General features: G+C 37.5%; 1 protein-coding gene across 15 annotated transcripts in view; it reads right to left on the bottom strand.

Annotated features, from left to right (window-relative positions):
* Positions 1 to 11,370: 11,370 nt before the first annotated feature.
* Positions 11,371 to 18,036, bottom strand: part of celf6 (CUGBP Elav-like family member 6) — a 125,096-nt gene continuing 118,430 nt past the window's right edge. For all 15 annotated transcript variants that reach the window (XM_067389479.1, XM_067389481.1, XM_067389486.1 and 12 more), the window contains one exon: positions 11,371 to 11,498. In XM_067389479.1, the coding sequence (XP_067245580.1) occupies positions 11,371 to 11,498 (128 nt within the window). The remainder of the gene's footprint in view (positions 11,499 to 18,036) is intronic.

Raw genomic sequence — 18,036 nt, 5'->3', positions numbered from 1 at the left:
TGAGATAAAAAACAATCAGAATCATGAATAATGCAACACAATTTTTCTAGGGAGACCAAAGCTATTTTCACAAAATAGTTTCATGATGACGCACACATGGGCAGGCCGTTACCTCATCAATATCTGTACATCGTACACAGCAAGACTAATATCAAGGGCAGGCAGCATGGCAGAATTGCATGGTTTTGGTCCTTTGGGATCCTGGAGGGAGCGTCTTTTTTAAAGGATAAAAGCAACGTCTCATATGCTGGCATGAAGGTTAAGAGGTCAGGTTTGGTCATTGACACCCAGATTTCTCTCCTCAATCTTAGTCGTATGCAGTCGATGACTAGATAAAGACCTGCCCATTGAGAAATGTTAACTCACAGAAAGATCAACTTTGAGATGGGAGAATGAGGTTAATGCTGATTTCTTAATATCTACACACAGAAGAGGAACAAAGATGCCAATGAATCTCTGGTGGCCAAATCTTGAGGTGAACAACTGTTGTTTTTAAGGCCTGATCATCAGCGGCTAAATGCAAACTGCACAAAAACACCACACCACACTGACTTTTTTATCATGTTAAAGTGCCCCTATTATGCTATTATCCAAGGTCAAAAAACACTTTAATTTTCTCATAATATCCACTGTCTGCAGCATCAACTCATTTCAAAGAGTCTAAAAAACAGTTTCTTTTTTAAAAACTTCGCCTTTCTAAGAGCCTCCTTTGCTCTGACTGGTCAGATGGCCCTGCCGTGATTGGTCGGGAAGCAAATGCTCATTATCATATCTGAATCTCAGCTCTTGAGACACAGTGATATGAACTGTAAAAATGGCGTTGGTTTTACCGTATCTATCTCATCAATGCGGATTTGGTTTGGCAACAGAAAACAGCGTCTTCTCGACATGAACAACACGAACCAAACTCTACCAGTCTGTTTGAGGGCGGGGCAAAGTAAACACTGTTCACCGGCAGCCAATGAAGATCACAGGTGGGAATTATGCAAATTTGTTACATTGTTACAAATGTTGGAATTACCGATGACTCGTTTCGACAGTTCAGAATCACTTCTTTCTTTTAGGGGACAATAACATTATTTGTGTTGCACTTTGATCTTTGAAACTTTGCAAACAGGACCTAAAACTAACTTTTTGCCACACTTGCCAAGAATTAAAAAAAAAAAAAAAAAAAAAAAATGTAAGAAAATTTACTGACCATAAATATTTTTACCAGCCATGTTTCTGCAAAAACAAGCAGTTATGATATCAAAATTTTAGATACTGGACATAATTTTAGACAATTTTCAAGTACAGAAAGTAATAAAATGTAAAATAACGTTGCATAGTCTTCACTGTATAAATTAAACATTTAATGTTGTTTGATTAACATTAAAAGACAACAGCAGGAATATTAGGCTGCTGTAAGAGCGAATGCACTGATCCAATATACTGTTACACATGCGTTTCCTTTCTCAACAGTTTAGGTTCACTTAAAACATAATGACTATGTTTGCTTGGATACTCGCCAAGACAAGCATGTTTTGGACATAATTGTATGAATTTGTCCATTCAAGTGCAAGAATCGACAGTTCAGCATCACTTCTTTCTTTTAGGGGACAATAACTTTATTTGTTGTGCACTTTGATCTTTGAAACTTTGCAAAGAGGGCAGAGAAAATTTACTGACAATAAATATTTTTACTGGCCATGTTTTTGCAAAAACAGGCAGTTATGATATCAAACTTTTAGATACCGGACATAATTTAGACAATTTTCAGGTACAGAAATGTAATAAAGTAATCAAATGTAAAATAACACTACATAGTCTTAACTGTATAAATTAAACCATATTAAAGTTATTAAATGTGTTTTTAATGTTGTTTGAGTAACATTAAAAACAGGCAACAGCAGGAATATTAAGCTGCTGTCACTTTAAGAGCGAATGCACTGATCTAATATACTGTTACACATGCGTTTTCTTTCTCAACAGTTTAGGTTCACTTAAAACATAATGACTATGTTTGCTTGGATACTCGCCATACACTTGCTTAATATTCCTGCTGTTGCCTGTTTTTAATGCATGTTTTTAATGCAAGCATGTTTTGGGCATAATTTTTGTGTGAATTTGTCCATTCAAGCGCAAGAAGATGAGAAAGAGAGCTCAATTTAGTATTCGTGCATGCTCCAAAACATTCACGAGTAATGAACTGAGTTTCCTTTCATGTCTTTTTGCGCTTTAATATTTAAATTGACAAGGCTTAAACTTTTAAAAAAAGCATAACAGGGGCACTTTAAGCATAAACTCACTTAATTTTGATACATTTTTCAGTAAACAAGACTTCTATCTCAATTAAATATATCTTGAATTAAGCATGTTTAGATATTTGTACTAAGCAAGAACATTGTTTTTTTGCAGAGTGTGAATGATATGATCAGTTCAGATGAATCACTGAGAAAATGAAGGTAGGTCAGAGAGGCATTAACACTGGATTACAGCACAGATGAACATCTTTAACTGCTAATGATGATCGATGTGAAGTGAGATCATGTGCGTTTAGTGCTTTGAGAAGTTTGAGACAGGCAATGGCTTCAACAGACCAATAAACATCTCATTAAGTGAAGGGGTATCAAAAATTTCACCGTTTTCTTTCGCGTAGCTTCGGTTCATTTGGCAGTTTCAGTAGCTATCGACCCTCCTCGTCTTCCTCCGTTTAGTGTCATTAAAGTCCAAGCATCTGAATCTGTCTTTCTCTCAGAGTACAAAAAGCATGGAAAGGAAAACACACGTCACGTCCGATCATCTGACTGTGGATTGTCGCTTGAACACAAAGGCTTCTGGGATCCTGGACCCTGTCAGACAGACTACGACACGTTTCCTCGTCCGTTCCGGCCGTTCGTCTTCTTCCAAATGGCGGAATGGAGAAAGAGCACAACATGATGAACGATATTATCCAGCGGGCGAGGAAAGAGACGCTTCGCCTCTTTTGTTTTCATTTGTACATTTTCCTTCCCTTCTTTACAAGTTCAAGTATTATCTTCTCTAATAAAAATAAATAGAAAACATGAAAAATGAGCAACTCTACTCCTACATTCTACTTTTCTAATCTACGTCTTGGTGCAAGAAACAGCTACCAGAGCAAACCGGAGTCACATGACCATCTTTTTCTCCTTGTGTTTTTACAGACCTACAGATTTACTTTCTTCTACTGTTAACATTAGTAATCATTATACTCGCAGCTACAAGGTAAGAGTTTTTGTGATTTTTAAATATATATATTTATATATTTATATACTTTTAAAAAGCGTGTAGTCCTTTGGTCCCTATTTTCTAAGGAATGACGCATGTAGATATTCCTGGATTCTCTTCCAGAGCGCAGATCACGCGAAACCAGTGTAGGCACGAAAACCAAAATGGCAGCAGGCTGGTGTGTGTGTGTGTGTATGTGTATGTGTATGTGTGTGTGTGTGTGTGTGTGTGTGTAGAGATCAATACATTTACATGAGGATTTCAAAATAGTTTTGTATATCTGCATGTGTGCATGTAAAGGCGAGAATATTCCCAACATCTCAGCAGATGTACATTTGTGTGTGCATTTGTATATATTCGTTTGTCTATGCATGCTTTGAGCATAACGTGTTCATAAAGGTTTTTTTTTTCTCAATCTTGTCTAAAAAAAAAAAGACAGCAGCAAAAAAGTTGGTCTTTGCAAAATGCAAAAAAGCATCCTGCAAATGCTGAAGCAAAAAAAGACGGGAAAAAAAGAACAAAGTTGGCAGAAAAAATCCTTTGTGTTCCAGTTTTTCCAGCTCTCAGTGATTTTCCCACAAAATCCAGGGACCGCTCGCCTCCTGTGATATGTAGCAGAGCAAAAGTCTTTTGACTTGTGGAAATAAGGTGTTGTAGTCCTTCATCCTGACAGAGAGAAAGAGAGAGAGAAGAAGAGAAGCAGACGGTGAATTGAAGATGGTTCTAGAAGCTCTAAACACATACAAACTACTGAAGATCTTGAATTTTTCCCTTCATCATTTACACTACAGACATGTGCAGATACTGTCCTTGGAAAACCTTGTCAACTCAATCTCATGAATGCAACTCATATTCCACCCCAAAATCAAGAAATTATATAACATATGAAGAAAATGCAGCTTATTTTATGATAATTCTGACTATTTTTTGCTTCATGTGACATTATTTTTATTTTTCATGACAAACATTTCTTCCACAAACTTTCATTATCATCATCATCATTACATGTACGGATGTTTTACTTTTAAGCTTAAGTTTTTAAGCTTTTGATGCATTTCTATAAATATTTCATTCAAGAAAATCAGTGTATGCAGTACAATACTACCATGTATAAAAACTTTACACATTTTCTAAAATCATAAATACCAAATAATACACTTTTTAAATACCTTTTTGTTTTGCATCACAGTAATAATGAAAATTTAAGAGGAAATGTTCTTAATTGTCATGAAAATAATGAAGAATAATGCATTCAGATACAGTATAAAGCCCTTCACAAGTTTGGTTTGCAGCGATCGATCTGAAAGATGCGTACGTTCATGTCTCGATTCTCCCCCGACAGAGACTGTTCATGTGCTTTGCGTTCGAGGGATGGTCATACCAGTACAAAGTCCTCCCCTTCGGGCTGTCCCTGTCACCTCGTGTCTTCATGAAGGTCACGGAGGCTGCCCTTGTTCCCATGAGAGAACACGGCATTCACATTCGCAGCTACCTCGATGACTGGCTCATTCTGGCTAATTGGCAAGAGTAGCTGTGCAAACACAAGGACATAGTGCTCAGGCACCTGGGGCTGGGGCTTTGGGTCAGCTGGGAAAAGAGTAAATTCTCCCCCATGCAGGGGATCTCTTTTCTCGGTATGGAGTTGGACTCGTAGACAGGTAGACCTGTTTGTCTCTCCAGACACGTCCCACTGCTAGTTGTTTTACTCCCTGACCCGGCATGGACGCACTGACACGCAGCTGGCCCCGGGGCCTACGTAAATATGCATTTTCTCCAGTGAGCCAACTTACATAGACACTGTGCAAAGTCAGGGAGGACGAGGAGCAAGTCTTGCTAGTTGCACCTTACTGGCCCAACCAGACCTTGTTCCCAGAACTCATGCTCTTCATGACAGCCCCTCCTTGGTGCATTCCTCTGAGGAGGAACCTGCTTTCTCAGAGATTGGGCACCATATGGCACCCGTATCCAGACCACTGGAAACTACATGTCTGGTCCCTGGACAGGATGCGAAGGTTTAAGGTGACCTACCCCAAGTGGGGGTAGACAAGGAGCCTCTATGCCTTGAAGTGGAACCTATTCGTTGAAAGAACACGGCATTCACATTCACAGCTACCTCGATGACTAGCTCATTCTGGCTAATTTGCAAAAGTAGCTGTGCAAACACAGGGACATAGTGCTCAGGCACCTGGGGCTGGGGCTTTGGGTCAGCTGGGAAAAGAGTAAATTCTCCCCCATGCAGGGGATCTCTTTTCTCGGTATGGAGTTGGACTCGGTCAACCTAACAGTACGCCTCAGAAAGAACGTGTTAGCTCGGTGCTGAACTGCTTGAATTCATTCAAGGGCAGGACAGTGGCCCCACTGAAACTATTTCAGAAGCTCTTGAGGTACATGGCATCCGCAGCTGCAGTAATGCCACTCGAGAGTGGAGAATCCATCCCTAGCTGGTCCAGCTGATTTGGATACACTTTGGAGCCACACAGGTAGACCTGTTTGTCTCTCCAGACACGTCCCACTGCTAGTTGTTTTACTCCCTGACCCGGCATGGACGCACTGACACGCAGCTGGCCCCGGGGCCTACGTAAATATGCATTTTCTCCAGTGAGCCAACTTACATAGACACTGTGCAAAGTCAGGGAGGACGAGGAGCAAGTCTTGCTAGTTGCACCTTACTGACCCAACCAGACCTTGTTCCCAGAACTCATGCTCTTCATGACAGCCCCTCCTTGGTGCATTCCTCTGAGGAGGAACCTGCTTTCTCAGAGATTGGGCACCATATGGCACCCGTATCCAGACCACTGGAAACTACATGTCTGGTCCCTGGACAGGATGCGAAGGTTTAAGGTGACCTACCCCAAGTGGGGGTAGACAAGGAGCCTCTATGCCTTGAAGTGGAACCTATTCGTTGAAAGAACACGGCATTCACATTCACAGCTACCTCGATGACTAGCTCATTCTGGCTAATTTGCAAAAGTAGCTGTGCAAACACAGGGACATAGTGCTCAGGCACCTGGGGCTTGGGCTTTGGGTCAACTGGGAAAAGAGTAAACTCTCCCCCGTGCAGGGGATCTCTTTTCTCGGTATGGAGTTGGACTCGGTCAACCTAACAGTACGCCTCAGAGAGAACGTGTTAGCTCGGTGCTGAACTGCTTGAATTCATTCAAGGGCAGGACAGTGGCCCCACTGAAACTATTTCAGAAGCTCTTGGGGTATATGGCACCTGCATCCAGACCTCTGGAAACTCCATGTCTGGTCCCTGGACAGGATGCGAAGGCTTAAGGTGACCTACCCCAAGCGGGGGTAGACAAGGCGCCTCTATGCCTTGAAGTGGAACCAATTCGTTGAATGATGCTCTTCCCACTGGGAAGACCCCTGAAGATATCCGGCCAGAGTCGTTCTTTCCTTCCTGCAAGAAGGGGTTGGAGCGAAGACTGTCTCCCTCCACCATGAAAGTGTATGTTGCTGCAATAGCTGCACATCACAATGCTGTTGAAGGTGATTCAATAGGAAAGCATGACCTGATCATCAGATTCCTCAGAGGTGGAAGAAAGTTGAATGCTCCTCGTCCTACCTCAATACCCTCTTGGGACTTGTCTCTGGTGTTCATGGCACTTCAGAGACCACTCTTTGCAGTCAGTGGAGTTAAAAATCCTGTCATTGAAGATAGTACTCCTGACTGCATTAGGTAGGGGACCTGCAAGCATTTTCAGTCATTTTGGTTGTGCCTGTACGAGGACTGAACGCAGAGATTCAGGACCTCAAAGCAGCTCTTTGTCTATTATGGAGGCCAGCAGAAGGGAAAGGCTGTCTCCAAGCAGAAATTGTCTCTAGATGGGACGCTGAGGTCCTAGGTGACTGTGCTGGCTTCCATCAAGAGGGTAGGGGACCTGCAAGCATTTTCGGTCAACAAATTGTGCCTAGAATTCAGGCCGGCCAACTCTCACATTGTCTTGAGACCCTGACCTGGATATGTGCCCAAGGTTCCCACCACTCCTTTCAGGGACCAGGTGGTGAACCTGCAAGTGCTGCCCCTGGAGGAGGCAGACCCAGCCCTCGCTTTGCTCTGTCCCGTCAATGCTTTGCGCCTGTATGTGGACTGAACCCAGAGCTTCAGGACCTCAGCTCTTTGTCTATTATGGAGGCCAGCAGATGGGAGAGGCTGTCTCCAAGCAGAAATTGTCTCTAGATGGGACGTGGAGGTCCTAGGTGACAATGCTCCTGACTGCATTAGCTTCCATCAAGAAGGTAGGGGACCTGCAAGCATTTTCAGTCATTTTGGTTGCGCCTGTACGTGGACTGAACACAGAGATTCAGGACCTCAAGCAGCTCTTTGTCTATTATGGAGGCCAGCAGAAGGGAAAGGCTGTCTCCAAGCAGAGATTGGCCCACTGGATAGTGGATGCCATCGCCTTGGCGTACCAAACCCAAGGCATGCTCTGCCCCCTCGGGTTGAGAGCTCACTCTACCAGGAGTGTTGCTTCCTCCTGGGATCTGGCGCACAATGCCTCACTGACAGATATATGTAGAGCTGTGGGCTGGGCGAAACCCAACATGTTTGCTAGGTGTTATAGCCTTCGTGTCCTCTCGTGTACTCACCCTGAGTCAGTGAACCTCTGTGTCTCGCTTGCTGCGCCATTCCCCCTCTACAGACCGGATATGTGTGCTTATTTCTGCTCCTAAGTTGGCGAACATCCTCCATCACCCTCGACAGTCAGACGTTGCGGAGCGCCCGACGCCAGACCTAACACTCGTAAGTACACCCATTGGTTGACCCCTGTGTTAGGCAAGGTGCCCATATATTGTGATCCCCACGGTGATCCCATATGTGTATTCTTCCACGATACGGCTTCCTCATCGGCAAGCCAGTGTCTTTCCATAGGCAGAGTCTGCTCTGCACAATTGCTGTACCACTGATGAGCGGCTGGGTCACCAGCTCAGCTCCTCAGCGAAAACCTGAATGTGCATTGCTCCTGCTTCCGCATTTATGCCTGTGCTGCAGGTGCGCGAGATGTAAATTTTGCACGCCATTGTGCATTGGCTCGTTTATTTTACACACAAAGGTGATAGGGCTCTGTACATTTATCTATTGATATATATATATTTTTTGATTTTGGGGTGAGATATATCTTAGCCATGTTCTTGACAGGTTTAATAAGAAACATCTAAAAAATAATCTTATATTTTCATGTGTTTATACAGGTACAAGTTCTAGATTAAAGTGAACCAGCTGGTAAGTTCTTGTAAATGAGTTTTCTAGGACAGCAGCTCATTTAAAATACAGTGACCCTCCTGTGTGAACAAACAAGACCATGAACAACCACTGTCATACTGTACTTACTGTTTACTAACAAATGGTTTGATCTGAACATCAAAACTTAAACAATGGAAATATGGAAATATGCAAAAAGTAACCAGCAGCTACAAGACAGAAGCAATAGAAGCAAGCTTCCATCGACGGGTCATTTTTTCTGTCCACACTGAGAGCAAAAACACAACCGCAGCCAATTCAAACATATCTGATGCTTAATATAAAATGTTTATTATGTGCTCAATCTGTTAGCACTGGCACTGTTGCCAACAAACATGATAAAATCCTAGACACTCTTGTGTCATGTGTTTTATAAACTGCTATACTAGATGTAAAAAACAGTGTGTATCAGGATCTGATTAAAGCATCTCTAACTAAAAGCTCACAGATCATCCACAACAAACACTGAAATATACAGTCCAAACCAGCAGCAATAACACCTAAAGATAATGTATATACATGCATTATCATAGAAATATAGTGCACCTTATTAAAAAATGTTGACTCAGTAAACACCACTTATAATCAGGGTTGAATCTACAAGCGAAACTATTTCAGATCTCCTATTGAAAACAACATATAGCAAAAATGAAAGGTCTCGATTCATAAACACGGAAAGAATCTTCACCATTACATTAGAGATGGCAACTAAATGAAAAGAACACAAAGCAAAGCCTTTGAAACCTCCAAAACACAAAATACACACCAGAACAAACAGAGCTTGAATAAGGAAAGAAAGAGAGAGAGAAATATAAACCACAGAGAGCAAAATATCCACCACATTCAACGAGGAAGAGCACAACAACTCACGGTACAACAGCAATAAAGGAGCAAAGTTCACAACCCATCAAAATCAACCAATCAGCACTTGAGTTACGACGAGCGGCTCCAGCTATCAGAAGAGACCAGTTACACTCCACCACTGGAAACAGCAGAAGTATAGAGAGAGATACAGAGTTAATGCCACGTCATGCCACTGTCACAGCCGGTCACATGACGTCACCCACACCAACGTGACATCACTGGGAGGAACTTACAGCGCTGGACACGTGTCCTCTGATGGAAGACATGTGGCTACATAAGAGAGCGGCCCGTCCTGAGCTACCTGAGCCCTGCCGGGGTTCGTGCAATGAGAGAACAAAAACACAAGAATCCATGGCATTCGTCTCGTCAGCTTCATATTAGGATGGCTTTAGGAATTCATATTTAGCGGATAAATCATGACAGATATTTACAAGACAAAACATGTCAGTACTGTAAGACAAACACACAACGGGAATGATGCAAACAGGTGAACAGCCTGCAGTGAACGAGTTCTTGTGCGTTATTTATCGGTCACATTCACCCTCATGTCGTTCCAAACCCGTATGACTTTACTTCTTCAGCGGAAAAAAACACAAAAACAGAAATTTTGAGTTTGAGTAAGAAAATGCACAGATGAGATGCAATGGAGGGGAAAATTTGGATGCATTTGGGAAAACCTGATAATATAAAATAAAATAAAATAAAATAAAAAATGAATAAATTAAAATAAAATGGAGGGGAAAATTTGGCTCTTTTTGGGAAAACCTGATATTATTGCATGACAAAGACAAGACATTATAAAATAAAATAAAATAAAATAAAATAAAATAATTAAAATAAAATGGAGGAGAAAATGTGTGTCTTTTTGGGAAAACCTGATATTATTGCATGACAAAGACTAGACAATAAAATAAAATAAAATAAATTAAATTCATTAAAATAAAAATAAATAAATGAATTAAAATAAAATGGAGGAGAAAATGTGTGTCTTTTTTGGGAAAACCTGATATTATTGCATGACAAAGACTAGACATTATAAAATAAAATAATAATAAAAAATAAATAAAATAAAATAAAATAAAATAATGGAAGAGTAAAATAATGAAAAAATAAAATAAAATAAAATATAAAATAAAATAAGGGGAAAATTTGGCTTCATTTGTCACATAGAGACTTTAGCGCTGCAAAAAATTCATGTTCTTTCTCAACATGTTTGATTACTTTTCAGTACAAATTTCAAAATTAAAAATAAATCAAGATACATTTACTAGAGTTGCAAAATGACAGGAATGATAGGAAGTTTTGTTTTCTGGGAAATTGGTCAAAATTAAGTTTATTATTAAAATGAGGAAAAGTATCGGCCAAAATAAGAAATTATTATTATTATTATTATTTTTTAGAAAAATAAACATTTCAAATAGAAAAAAAAATGGCAGATATTTTTTTTAGCATTAAGTCACTTAGTTTTGATACATTTTAAGACTTCAGTAATTTTGCTTCTCCAGTAAATGTATCCTGATTTAAGAATGTTTAGATAATTTTTACTGGAAAACAAGACAGAAACACTGAGGAAGAACATCATTTTTAGCAGTGAGAAGACTTTGAATATACCATATGAACTTCTTTTATGATGCTAATTTAATAAACCGTCATTGTGAACAAAAGATCAGCGTGAATCTTGCTCAAATCATACAGGTCTGTGACGACATGACGGGAGAATTTTTAGTTGAACTCTCTCCAGCAACTTTTTACTTACTGTACTTTAACACACCTTTCAGTAATTCATCATAAATTCATGAAAATGATTACTTTTAATAGCTTTTTAAAACACAATTATCTCTGAGGCCTGTCGACTCCTGACAGAAAGCCATTTTACAGGGATTCTGCCTGAAGGTTTGCGCAGCACTTCATATATAAGAGCGGAAATACAGAACTGAAGTCTGAACGGAGCATGTGATCAATGTGTGACAGAAGGAAGCCTGTGGAGAAACTCTCTCTGACCTGTGATGATCGTCGCAGCGGTCAGGTGAGGGTCAATACGGGCGGTTGGCATCCTTCGGCCGCTTCAGCTGAACTTTGAGCCTCTTCATGCCGATCTGAAAACCGTTCATGGCCTGAATGGCCGCCTGAGCGCTGGACGGGTTATCAAAGCTGACGAAACCTGAGAGACAAACACACAATCAACAAATGAAAATGTGTGTGGTGTTTGTCTGTGCAAAACTGCTTGAGGAATCTGAGAAGAATATTAAAGAACAATGCCATGAATTATTCCTCAACTTCTTTTAATCCTGACTTATCTCTTTTGAATAAAATATATCTTACTCTTTGTATTGGAGCTTTTGTGCACAAGTAAGCGGATTGTATTATAAATTGTCTTGCATATTTATATGTTGTACTCTGTTTTCTGTAATACTTTAGCTGATCTATATTTGTGTTAATCTCCTGCAGCATCTTCTCACAAGATCTGTCTAGTTGTGATGCAGACTTTGACTTGTGCTATTTTGTTAGGTCTTAAAAATTATGAATAATTCTTTTTTTATCAGCCAAACTCCTTGGAGCTAAAATATTTTAAATTTTGAGTTAATATTTCAATAATTTAGCAATACATTCACATTCACACAGTTCTCTGATGTCTGCTAATGGTCATATGACATGCAGGTAAACAAAAATAGCTCTAATGAAAAAATAAAATATTGAAAAACAAAATGAAAAAATAACAAAAAAAATAAAATAATATACTGAAAAAATAAAATAATAAAAAACAAAATAAATAATGAAAAAATTAAATACTGAAAAATAAAATAAAAATAATGCAAAATAAAAAAATAAAGGAAAAAATGAAAAAAATAAAATATTTAATGAAATAAATAAAACAACTAAAATAATGAAAAAATAGAATAAAACAATAAAAAGATATTATAAAATAAAATAAAATAAAATAAGGGGGAAATTTGACTCCAATTATCACAAAGAGACTTTAGCACTGCAAATAGTCATATTCTTCCTCAACACTTTTGATTATGAATCCAATACAAATATCTGAAAAAAAATAAAAATAAATAAAAATAAAATAATATAATGAAAAACATAAAATAATTAAAAACAAAATAAAATTCTGCACTGTCAGTCTGCTCTGTAAAAGTTTTTTCTGGAAAAAGAAAATGTTCTGGAAAAACTGACTCACTTACATCACTAACGGTGGCGAGATTAATATTCTTACACTGCGATTTAAACCATGCATCTACATTGCAGTTCCTATGAGCATCTTTTATTATGTGCCAAAGTCAGTCTCGTTTGATGAGTTACTCGCAGAGGTTTAATACTTAGAGGCGTGTTAAATTCACTAACTCACACTGAGAGAGTCTGGTGACGATCTCTGTGTGTCTAAGAGCACTAGTGTACACGGCTAAAGAGTTTAAATCCTCTTCTTATCACACATCACATCACTGACCGACTGACGGCACAAATTTCCACCTGCCAGCCGATTTCATCGACATGCTGCGGCTCCGATTGAATTTGCGCGGACAGACCTTGCTTTTGTCAGACACAGACGAGATAAGACAGCGGCTCTTTAAACACACGGAGAGAGAGAGAGAGAGAGAGAGAGAGAGAGAAAGATGGGCTGTCAGACAGCACCATTCATCATAAATCAGCTTGTATCTGTCACGCTCTCTCTCTCTCTCAGTGGAGAACAGCTGAAAACAAGAGGAGATCAGTGAATGGATGGACATTACAGCTCCAACTACACTTGTGTTTTAAAGTCTAATAGTGCTTTCAGATCATATTTACATCGGTCAGTGTGATTCTAAAACATGACAAAATAAACAGATACACACATTTACAGTCTTCCTCTTCTGATGACATTTCTTGTTACTGTAAAAATCTACACTACCATTCAAAAGAAGCCTCTTCTGCTCACCAAGGCTGCGTTAATTTGATCAAAAATACAGTAAAAATTGTGATATTAATTTACACTTTAAAATAGCTGTTTGTATATAGTGTAGTAAAGTGTAATTTATTCCAAAGCTGAATTTTCAGCATCATTACTCCAGTCTTCAGTGTCACATGATCCTTCAGAAATCATTCTAATATGATGATTTGATGCTCAAGAAACCTTTATGATTATCAATGTTGAAAACAGTTCATATTTATTTATTTAAATAATTAAATCTAGCTTTTATTTTATTTACAAAAAGCTTTAAACGACAATAATAATAATGGAAAAAAAGCTATAAGACAATATCAAAAACTATGTTTGAGATAAACCTTTAAATAGTGTGGGCAGGGGGAGTTAAAATGAAATAAAATCAAAATAATAAATACACACATACGTAAAAAGGTATTATATTTTGTTTTGCAAGCATGTAACCACTTAGATCATAGAAGGAACAGACCATTTACAGCCAAAACAGGCAATTTACCATAGGAAATATATGTTTTTTAAAGCTTTTTAAGAGTTATAGCGCCACCTATGGTCCGATTTCCATAAAAGTTTGCACGCTTGTTTAGAATCATATGTTGCATGTGCTCACCTATTTTCGTGAAGTTCTGAGTTTTCGTTTAGTATTTATATGCTTTTGAGTATGTTTTGCCACGGCCCTTTTCTAAATGACCCTATTATAGCTACCCAAAGGGTAAAGTTCAACTTATTTTGATAATTATTGATCTAGAGCGTTCAGAGAACTGTACTGCACTTGTTTTGTTCTGATCGGGTGAAAAACCTAGGACTAGTTCTCAAAAGTAGATTTTTTACATAATTGCGAATATTTAATGAACGATTTGATTGACAGCAGTGGTTCTTTAGGCAAAGTTGTTTAGCATGAGGAGATCTAATAAATGATATGCATATATATGCATACACGTGATTACAGAGCTGTAAAACTCGTAAGTGCCATCTAGAGACCATATTCTCGATCCATGGATATACTAGTTACCGTGAATCAAAATTTCAACTTTTTTTGGATAACTTTTGATATTCAGGGTCCAAAGTTCATATCTGCACTGGTTTGGTTCCAAGTAAGTTTTGGACAAAATTCAAATTGGCGGAAAATTTTTCCAGGCACAAATTAAATCTGAGATATACGTTTTGTCCTTCTTGAGCCAAGGATTACAATGATATAAGGCACTGAGTCTATGACAAACAGTCTAGGAGTTATGAGCAGTTTCACATTTTTGATCGCTGTAGTGCCACCTATTGGCTAGTATTAGACATTTTAGTAAAATTGACTCCGCCCACTTCAACCGTTTAGGCGCCTCTTAGCGACCGTGAATCAAAATTTCAACTTTTTTTGGATAACTTTTGTTATTCAGAGTCCAAAGTTTGTGTCTGCACTGGTTTGTTTCCGATAAGGGAGAAAAACCTAGGACTAGTTTGCAAAAGTTGGTTTTCGACAAAATTAAAAATGGCGGAAAATTTTTCCAGGCGCAAATTAAATCAGAGATATACGTTTTGTTCGTCTTGAGCCATTCTAATGATATAAGGCATTGAGTCTACGACATACGGTCTCGGAGTTATGAGCAGTTTCACGTTTTTGACTGCTGTAGTGCCACCTATTGGCTAGTTATAGCCATTTTAGTAAAAGTGACTCCGCCCACTTTAAACGTTTTGGCGCCCCTTAGTTACCGTGAATCAAAATTTCAACTTTTTTTGCATAACTTTTGATTTTCAGGGTCCAAAGTTCATATCTGCACTGGTTTGTTTCCGATAAGGGAGAAAAACCTAGGACTAGTTTGAAAAAGTTGGTTTTGGACAAAATTCAAATTGGCGGAAAATTTTTCCAGGCACAAATTAAATCGGAGATATACGTTTTGTCCTTCTTGACCCAAGGATTCCAATGATATAGGACACTTGAGTCTACGATTAACGAACTAGGAGTTATGAGCAGTTTCACGTTTTTGATCGCTATAGCGCCACCTATTGGCTAGTTATAGACATTTTAGTAAAATTGACTCCGCCCACTTCAACCGTTTAGGCGCCTCTTAGCGACCGTGAATCAAAATTTCAACTTTTTTTGGATAACTTTTGTTATTCAGAGTCCAAAGTTTGTGTCTGCACTGGTTTGTTTCCGATAAGGGAGAAAAACCTAGGACTAGTTTGAAAAAGTTGGTTTTCGACAAAATTAAAAATGGCGGAACATTTTTCCAGGCGCAAATTAAATCAGAGATATACGTTTTGTTCGTCTTGAGCCATTCTAATGATATAAGGCATTGAGTCTACGACAAACGGTCTTGGAGTTATGAGCAGTTTCACGTTTTTGACTGCTGTAGTGCCACCTATTGGCTAGTTATAGCCATTTTAGTAAAAGTGACTCCGCCCACTTCGAACATTTTCCTGCCCCTTAGCAACCGTGAATCAAAATTTCAACTTTTTTTGGATAACTTTTGATATTCAGAGTCCAAAGAACATGTCTGCACTGGTTTGTTTCCGATAAGGGAGAAAAACCTAGGACTAGTTTGAAAAAGTTGGTTTTCGACAAAATTTAAAATGGCGGAACATTTTTCCAGGCGCAAATTAAATCAGAGATATACGTTTTGTTCGTCTTGAGCCATTCTAATGATATAAGGCATTGAGTCTACGACAAACGGTCTTGGAGTTATGAGCAGTTTCATGTTTTTGATCGCTGTGGCGCCACCTATTGGCTAGTTGGGGTCATACCTTGTCAGTCTCTCCCCAAAATTGAGACCAATCATCTGGCCAAGTCTCTAGGCATTACGGTTTGGGCTTCAAGAGTCACAAAAGTCAAACTAAAATGTGAAACTTTGAACCTCTGGTGGCGCTAGAGAGTTGACACACTATCAGTGAGAGAATAAATGACAGAAAGACATTCATACAGCAGCAAACGAACATCATATCTGTGTTTCAGTGATCGTCTGGAGCTCCAGCAACACTGTACAGAACACAATCAATCACTGAAACACGATCCGCCGCCGTTTTACGCAGTGAACGTGTTTAACCGACCCACCGAATCAAGAGGTTCAGATAAACACGGCAACATGTTTAGTCCGTCACTGATGATAAATGCACACGCAGTTCTAATTCCAGCACATTCTGCTGACATGATGAAGTAATGAGGTAGAATGTGTTCGTCTCCACACCGGAGGAAGCTGATGAAAAAGACCTGATTTAATTTCCTTCCTGAGCAGCGTCTTTATCTAATTTTACTGCAACTTCGGAGGGAGCCTGCGGGCGCAGATCGACAACCGAGACGCCGCGCTTGTGTTCGACAGCCAAGATCTTAATGAATAGTGATGAAAATAAACTTTAAATGTAAAGATGCAGAAAGAGACCTCAGCATGCGTCGACGCACTGAAGGCAGGAAGAAGCTTTATGAGAAATATAATGATCCGAGCAGGAAGCACTTCACGCTTTCCATGCAGCTGCGAGACGCTCAGTGCAGAGGGCAAGGGAATTCTGGGTAAGACTGATGCTCATGTGGGCAAGGGTTATTATTGTTAATAAAACTAAAACTATTCAAAACATTTGTGTTAACTGAAATAAAGCTGAAAAAATATATATAATTTTTAGATCAAGTAAAATAAACATTTATTTTTTATTTTCTAAGTCATTCATCAGATGATATAAATATATATATATATTTAGTTAGTTTTGATTAAACAATAAATAAACATTAAAATTAAATAATAAAATAAAATGTATTAAAATATAATCACATAAAACAAAAGACAAAACATAAAATTAAACAAAATATAATTTTTTTGAAACATCAAAAACTAATAAAAAAGTTGTTGTTGATTGAAATAAAGCTGGAAAAAATATATAAATATTAGATAACATTTCTATTTTTTCATTTTATAAGTTCTTCATTTAATATTTATATTTTATATTTAACAAATATAATGTTAATAGTTTTATTTTAGTTTTATTTTTTTACTGTTAGTAATTTTAATTTTAGTGCTTCAACTATTTCAATTAACAATTTTTTTTATTTATTTTAAACATTTTTAATTTTTATTTATTTCCAGTTAATAAAGCTGAAATATATATATATATATATATATATATATATATATATATATATATATATATATATATATATATATATATATATATATATTAACAAACAACTTAGAATTTATTTTTATTTTTCAAGTTCTTCATCTAATATTTATATTTTATTTTTCAGCTTTATTTTAATTAACAAAATATTTTTAATAGTTTTATTTTAGATTTATTTATTTATTTTTATTTTAAAACTAAAACTAATAAAACATATTTAGGTTAACTAAAATAAAGCTGAATAAATTAAATATAAATATTAGACAAAAAACAAAATATATATAATAAATAAATAAATAAAAAATAAAAATAAAAGCTGAACAAAAACTAAAACCATTAAAACATTTTTGTTGATTGAAATAAAGCTGAAAAAAATGTAATTAAAAATTAGGCAAAAAATAATAATTGTTGCCTTGGTTAAAGCAATAAAATGACTAACTGGAAATAAATAACAACTAAAACTGAAATAAACATAAATTAAACCTAAATAGTAATATTTAAAAAAAAACTAATAAAACTAACAAAATCACATAACAAAATAATAAAAAAACACACTAAAATGAATATAATATATATATATAAGTCAATGAATAATTATACTATACTATACTAAGACTGGTATGTGTGTGTGAGTGAGTGTGTGTGTGTGTGTGTGTGTGTGTGTGTCTGTGTGTGTGTGTGT

This window comes from Chanodichthys erythropterus, chromosome 7, assembly GCF_024489055.1.
Source record: "Chanodichthys erythropterus isolate Z2021 chromosome 7, ASM2448905v1, whole genome shotgun sequence".
NCBI lineage: Eukaryota > Metazoa > Chordata > Actinopteri > Cypriniformes > Xenocyprididae > Chanodichthys > Chanodichthys erythropterus.
The sequence above is the reverse complement of the archived record's forward strand: the minus strand, read 5'-3'. Positions and strand labels throughout refer to the sequence as shown.